We start from the raw sequence: 7992 nt of genomic DNA, 5'->3' as shown, positions 1-7992 counted from the left end.
ACCAGACTAGTTGTGTTTGTTCTTGCAATGACAAAAAGACACAATCTTATGTCTCTACTCCACAGAAAGGAACACTTTCTCTCCCCCCCTGCACCCCCATTTTGCCTTCCTTTTATCCTGTTATACTAAATTCTTTCCTGATAAACTTTGCTATCATTCTCACTACAAAAAAAGACACAATCTTCATGAACTGATAGGTACAGGGGTAGATAGGAAGGGAGGGGAACAGTAGGCTTGGTGATGAAAAAGGAATAAGAAGTATGCAAATAACCATGAAAAGAAGGCTTAATGAAATAAAGTTATGAAGGTGAAACAATACACTATGAACTTTGATAGGATGATATTGTTAACTTCTTTTGGGGATGGAGGTCATTCTGTGGTTTATCATTCAAAATGATGGATCATTTCTCAACTAAACGCTATACAGAGCATTACACGGTACACATAATGTAATACAAGCTTTAATAAATAACACTATCTGGAAATTCACTAACTAGACTGTATCTTAAAAGTTATTAAAGTCACATTCTCTAAATAAAATTTAAATGTCAAAGAAAATGGTAAAATCTCACAGTGACTCTCAAACTTGTCTATCCAAGATTTGAAAGGTTGGTAGATAAGGAGGAATAAAAAACTATGGCCAGGTGAGCATGCTAACATCTTACTCAGAAACAAGTGGGGAGGTTAAGGGGAAAAGAAGAAGAAGACAGATGCTGGTGTCATCCTAGGAAGTGGAAAAGGTTCAATGCAAGGTAGGTTAGGGGTCGTGGACAAAGACAAGCCTGGAGAAATAAGGGTAGATCATATGGTGATTTCTTCTTAAGACTTAAGGAATTCATAAAAACAGAAAATCAGATAAAGGGCTTTGAGCTGGGATATAGTAGGATCAGATCTGTGTTTGAAGAATTTAATCATGGCCAGGGCAATGGCGTCCCACTCTCCTATAGTCCTAGTTACTGGGAAGACCTTGGCAGGATTGGTTGAGGCAAGGAGTTCCATGCTAGCGTAGACAGCATAGTGAAACGCCATTTCTTAAAAGAAAAGTTCACTATGGTTGTGTTTAGAAAAAGATTGCAGAGGGGAAAGATGGGAACAAGCTGGGGCTGCTGAGGATCTTATTACATCATCAATGGTCTGAACTAGATAGGAGTCTTGGGGATGAAAATGACTGAATCCTCGGGATGGTTTGGAAGTGAATTCTGTAAGATTTAGAGAGAGATTGGGTGTGGAGTGTGAGTGTGACAGAGGGAAATGTGCCACACGTCCTATCAAGTGTCTTGTGTCTTGGCAACTGGGAAGATGGATTCTGTTAGCTGAGTCTCTCTTGCAGTGCCATAACAGATTGAACATAAGTACTACAAGGTTACTTGTTCCTCGATACTGCCTGGCCTATATCAGTTAACATATGGGCTGTTTTCTGTGAGTGGGAGTGGCAGGGCTACACTTTGTGTTTATTCTGACTTGACACAATTGCTAATCGTATTTGTTCAGCACAGAAAATGAGCTACCTCTACTTCACTGAATTGAAATCCAAAATACACCAAATGACTAGACTAGTATTCAGTGGAGTTTGAAGATGAAATCAGCTCCTCATAACTTCTGAGTGAAAACGGATAATTGCAATATTTTTTAACATATTAGACCTTATTTTTTTTTGATATTAGGAAAATCTTTATGAAGCCACAGAATTCTATCACTAGGAAGTCTTTTGGAGACTACTGACAAAATTTTACAGATGAAAACAAATCATGGAGATTAAATTATTGGCTCAAGGTCAATTGGCTGATAGTGCCTAATCATTTTTTTCTTCCTAAAGAGTATTGGTGATGACCTGCAAAATATCGATAAAACAAGTGAAAGCATGCATCACCCCAGGACTCATAAAATTGTTTTATGTTGGTATCAAATGACCTGGCAATTTTTGTGACAAAATGAAAGGGTTGTTTTGACAAATGATCTGAAATAAAATATAGGGTAGTTTTGGTTCTTGGTGATCATGCCTGCTCCTAAGTTCTTTTGTTAAGTGATTTATGCACATTTATCCAGGGCATAATTATCTTGATTGAGAAATATGGTATTTATAATCCCAGTGTTTAACAAAGTGCTCCATGATTAGCACTTTACAAATAATTAACCCTCTTGTATATAAAATTTCATAATTTCATTTCAGATTATGAAGTATCAACTCATATTTTCAAAATTCATAATAGATTCAGTAAAAATGAGGAGTACTGTAGCTCTGGTACTATAAATGAGAAATTAAACCACACTTCTGTATTTTTGTATCAACCACATATTTTTCTGGCCTTTGGCTTTTGCACTTAGATGGTACATGTATATTAATTTAACCACAGGAAACTGTGATAAAAAATTTAAAAATATATTTAAATATGCTATTCTGCAAACATTTGGTTTGCTACTGTTTTTAGTCAAGTGCAAAAATCATGCCTGGGATTAGTCAATCAAAAACAGGAGCTTCTTTTCCACTCTCTACTACAGGAAACAAACATTAAATAAGATTTGTAGCCAGACACTGGTGGCTCATGTCTATAATTCTAGCTACTCAGGAGGCAGAGACAGGAGAATTATGGTGCAAGACCCTATCTCAAAAATACCCAAAACACACAAAAAAAGGGCTGGCTGAGTGGCTCAAGTGGTAGAGTGCCTACCTAGCAAGCATGAGTCCCTGAGTTCAAACTCCAGTACTGTTTAAAAAAAAAAGAAAAAGATTTGTGCTGGGCACCTGTGACTCACAACTGTAATCCTAGCTGCTTGAGAGGAAGTAGCTAGAAGATGAAGAGATGGGAAGAATTGAGGTTCAATACCAACCCCAGCAAATAATTTGTTAGACCTCCCCCCATCTCCAAAATAAATGGAGCAAAACAAAGTAGAGTTGTGGCTCAAGTGGTAGAGTGCCTACTTTACAAGCAAGAAGCTCTGATTTCAAGTTCCAGTCCCGCCAAAAAAAAAAAAAAAAAAAAGATTTGTGTTTCTTATATCTTTATGACTTTTAATGAGTCAGAGTATTTTTTTCCTGGCAAACTATGGACCAAACATGCTCTTCTCCTGAACAGGCAAAACCAAATCTCCTGCATATCCATAAATGATCTGAGCAGTTAACTGCTATGTTTCTGTTTTATTACTCAGGAAAGACCTATGGTTGAACACATTAAATGCTTAACACTAAAGTGACACCAATGTCAAAATTATCTGACATGGATTTTGAAGCAATTATTGGAAAGATGCTCCAATTACTAACATGGTTGAAACAAATGAAAACATAGAACAAAGAAACAGAAGATACTAAGAAAAACCAAATGATAAATTTTGAATCAAGAAATATAATAGTAAAATTAGTGAATCTGAGAATAGAAGACTATCCTCTGAAACAACTGAGCAAAAAGACTGGAAAAATAAAAGTAAGTCTTAGGAATGCATGGGACTGTAACAAGAGATTGGGTCACTGGAGTCATAGAAGGAAAAGAGAGGGTTAGGCTGAGAAAGTATGTGAAGAAATAATGGCTGCAGTTTTCCTAAATTTGAGAAAAGAAAATAACCTATAAATTCAAGAAATTGAGCAAACCTCAATTAGGACAAATCCAGACACCTAAGCCAAAATATATAATAGTGCAACATCTGAAAACTAAGGACAAACAAGAGTCATGACAGCAGTTAGACAGAAATGCATTTTTGGCATTAGGTGAACAGGTAAGTCACCAGTTATAGGAATATATATATATATATATATATATATATATATATAGGCAAGGATCTTAAATTCTTATTGATTTTAACTCAGTTTTCTGCCTTTTTTAGCTGAACTGAGCTAACACGGAGCATTTACTGCACATCTACACATTGTGGTGTGCATCTGGGCGACATTTGTCAAACCCATTCTTGCTTTACCTGTTCCATAGAAAAAGCAAATCGAATCAAGGATTTCTAGAATTGGAAAGAATCTTTAAAAAAAAAAACCAAACAAGAATAGAAATTTGTAATTTGGGATTCCTCCACGTACTTCAACTCTGAGCTCTCTAAATTACTCCAAAAAAGTTAGTATGCACGGGCATTTTTTTCTAGGGAAAATGAAAACAGCTTTCATCAGATTCTCAAAGGAGCTGGTGGCCTAAAATAGATCAAGAGTTATCATAATGGTTTCTGTTCTTTTTGGGCAAATGTACATAATCTAACATAGATGAAAAATAAGGTTATTTTTAAAAGTCAGGTTCCCCATCATATCCATTAGACATTCCTGCATGCCACCTCAAGGGAGTACTCTGCTTTTAAGTGGGGAAAATAGTTTTCTAATTCTTCCTAGGCACTTCTGGAAATAAATGTTCAATAAAAAATGTTTGCCTGATGTCTTATTTCAAATATTTAAAAAATAGTATATGGAGTGACTGTGCTTTAATTCTGCTATTTACTTATTTTTTGACAGTACTCGGGTTTGAACTAGCGCCCCACACTTGCTAGGCAGGTGCTGTACCACTTGATCCACTCCACCAGCCCTACTATGATTTAAAATGCACTTTAGATTTGGTTTCTTTCATTCCAATGGAAAAGTACAAACCTGCAAGAAGTTAGCAGCAGGCTCTCTAAATCAGTACCAATAGACTGGTATAAGAGATCACAACTGTCCAAAACCTCTATCATTCCTTTCTCCTTCTTTCAATTTACCTGAATAAAAAATGTTACTGCTTTCTCTGGTGAAAAGACAAAACAGCCATGATAAAAGCCAACCCAGTTTCCATGTCTGTCTAATGTGGCTATCCATCACTACTTTTATCCTTTAACAAATCTCTCAGGCAAGCCAGGTCAGCTCATTTGGAGAAATGCACTGTATACAAACTTTAGTTGCTACTGACTGCTTCCTGATGGAAATCAAGGCTTCTAATGTCATTAGAAGAGCCAAAGATTAGATGATTCATTCTTGCAAAAAACTTGACTACTTACTTCTAGTGAAACTACACATCAGCTTGATTTGCTCAGGAAATTTTATGATGGCTCTGTCTTCAGGATCAAATGAATCACTGAAGACTCTTGTCAAAACATACAGTTCCAGGCTTCACCCCACCTATACATCCAGAAGCAGGACCTGAAAACTTAAAAGTCTTGTCAAAAGCCTGGCATTATTCTTGCATTCTAGTAATTCACATCAGTCTTCTTAAATCTACAATGACATACAAATTGTCTTGGGCTCTTGAAACATACACAGATTCTGCTTCAATTATCTGAGTGGAGCAGGAGAGTGTGCATTTCTGACAAATTCCTGGGTAATGTTGCTGGTTTGAGGGCCCTTTAAGCAGGCAGGTCACAGAAGGTATGCCTCATTTGGCTGGTATGCACATCAGCACAGGCCATTACATTTTCCTTCTGCATCTGTAGATTTTCTAGCAGGGACATCTATGTCAATGCTACCCATTTCTCACTGATTGTATCTCTTTCAAGGTGGTGATCAGTTAAGGTATGATAAGCTGCCCTTTTCCACTTGGCCTATATAAAAGTCCACACATAAGATAAAAATAGCCCAAAATAAACAGAAATTGACATGACACACAAACTACAATATAATGAGTTTAATGTAGTATTTCTCACCATGGAGATGTTAATTAATATAAATTTTTTTTTACATTAAACCTTTTTCCCCTTTCATAGTCAGTATAAAGTTTTTTTTTTTTTAACATTAAATCTTTTCTTCATTTCAGTCTTGACATATTGAGTACATTTTTTCTAAACTTTTTCCCCCAGAAGTAAAAGATTCCATTTTTGGCTATTTGATATGCAAGTACAATATTAACTAAGTACAATATTAAAACAAAAATCTAATAAAAACACAGAAAAAAGGACTCCTCAATGACCAAGGAGGCAGTGATTAAAACTGAATAGTGGTGATTTGCTCGATTCTGGGCAAAATCTTATTTCACGTGCTTTGAGAATTCTGAAACAATGAAATATTACTTATGCAAATTTAAGTCATCTTACTTCTTTGGTCTGCTTCCTAAGCAGTATATACAAATTATAGGCTGCATTTTTCAGTGCACTAATTTGTTGTAAAGGAAGCATTTTTTTTCCATTTAACATATCTCTTTGTTCTCATTTCATAGGAAACAACTAAGAAGTGAATCCTTCCTATTTACTGTTTGTCAGGAACTTTATAGAACTTTCGTGCTCAAAAGCACAATGGTTTTCAAGGTATAAGAGTGAAGTTTGATTCAGAAGAGCCCTTCAAAGTCACATCTGTCCATTTCTTTTTCGTGCATACACCCCCAAGCAAGCACAAATGCCTGTAATGCTGAGAACCACCCCTAGCAAGAGAGCAATTGCATCTCCAGCCTCTACTGCTTCCACAACAGGCACAACCAAAAGCAGTGACAGGAGGACTAACAGCAACTGTGCTGAAACTGACGTCATGATGTTGGAATCTTGAGAACTTGAAGGTTCCTAGAAATCAAACATGGAAACAAGGAGAAACCATTAAATTCCTACCTTTTGAAATGATATTAATACACAAGTAACAATCCACTCAGTCTTTTTCTTTTAATTCCTACTTTTTCAAATGATAACATGAATACACCCCAGATAACAACCCACCCAGTCTGTTAGAGTTCATAAGTCATTTCAGAACCATTCTATTCTGCATATGAAAAACTAAGGGAAGTAAAAGGTACTTAAGCTAATCTCATGACAACACCCTCGCCTCAGCAATTCGTCCACAGTAATGTCAACCCAATGTGCATCTAATAAACAGAAAGCAGTACATAACTGAACAACAACAAAAAACACAGAAGACACTCGGAAACTTAAAATATTCTAGCGAGTAAAAATTATTCTCTCATCTGGGAAATGCAGAAAAAACTGGCTAAAGTCACTTAACCCGCAATTGCGAGGGTGTGAGGAATTAAGACTTACCAAAGAAGTGAGATGTAAAAAATTCTATGGGCTTGAGATACTCCCCTTCTGGAGCTCCGGACGCTGAGGCTAAAGCGTTACACGTGACACCGCCTATTAGGGTGAGAATAATTTAAAAATTAATTATTACTATTTTAAAGAGGAGGCTAGTCGGTGAAGCGCGGGAGACTGGAAGGAAGGGAGCGGAATGGGAAACGAGTAAATAGTTGGCCAAAGAGGGAACTAGATTTAAAGTTAGTTCTCCCGCACAGAAAAAGCTAAAATAAACCTAATCGAGGATCAAGTTCATCCCCAAACTTGACAACAAATTATAAAAGAATCCCTCCTTTGGTCAGGCAAGATACAAACTTATTCCATTTTATAAAAGCACTGAGGCAACCGACGATCCTCTGGAGCCGAGTTCGTACACTACCTTCCAGGAAGCAGCCATTACAGGAATGGCGGGGAGGGCGGAGTCTCCAGACTACATTTCCCACAATCCCCGCGGCCTACGACTCCCGTGGCGCGTGGCGCGCTCTGCTGTCACTGGCTGTGGGCAGCACCGTCAGAGCACTGCGGGGCGGAGGAGCGAGCTCTCGGGTCTTCCACGCAGTGTCAGATGGTTCACTTTGAGTGGGTGGTTTAGTTTGTCAAAAAAAAAAAAGTTCAGTATATTTGTCCTAAAAGTAAAGAAATGGTAGCAAGTGTTTTCTAACCTCTTCACCGTTTCTGGACGTATAAGTAGTGCTTTTTTGTTGTTGTTAGTCTGAAATGAAGATGTAACAAGGGAGAGGGAAGCCAGAGTGCAGCCATCTGTTTGGGATGTTTTTAAATCAGCAATTCTGAAGCAGGGAAAGGAAATCTCTGTCACCATATTCCATATGTGCCTAATGGCATTTATTTTTTTATATTTTGTTTTGTTTTGTTTTATTATTCATATGTGCATCCGAGGCTTGGGTCATTTCTCCCTCCTGCCCCCACCCCCTCCCTTACCACCCACTCCGCCCCCTCCCTCTACCCTCCACCCCCTCAATACCCCACAGAAACTATTTTGCCCTTATCTCTAATTTTGTTGTAGAGAGAGTATAAGCAATAATAGGAAGG

The 7992-nt window shown here is 37.4% G+C and overlaps 1 protein-coding gene across 1 annotated transcript; it reads right to left on the bottom strand.

The window, feature by feature from the left end:
• Window positions 1-5561: 5561 nt before the first annotated feature.
• LOC109677505 (small integral membrane protein 30) lies at window positions 5562-7380 on the bottom strand. The gene is made up of 3 exons (XM_074064638.1): window positions 7322-7380; window positions 6910-7002; window positions 5562-6441 (listed from the first exon to the last, which is right to left on the bottom strand). The coding sequence occupies exon 3, from the start codon at window positions 6409-6411 to the stop codon at window positions 6232-6234; it is 180 nt and encodes a 59-aa protein (XP_073920739.1). The 5' UTR covers window positions 6412-6441; window positions 6910-7002; window positions 7322-7380; the 3' UTR covers window positions 5562-6231.
• Window positions 7381-7992: the final 612 nt, after the last annotated feature.

The sequence above is a fragment of the Castor canadensis genome, chromosome 2 (assembly GCF_047511655.1).
Source record: "Castor canadensis chromosome 2, mCasCan1.hap1v2, whole genome shotgun sequence".
In the NCBI taxonomy this organism is placed as follows: domain Eukaryota; kingdom Metazoa; phylum Chordata; class Mammalia; order Rodentia; family Castoridae; genus Castor; species Castor canadensis.
The sequence above is the reverse complement of the archived record's forward strand: the minus strand, read 5'-3'. Positions and strand labels throughout refer to the sequence as shown.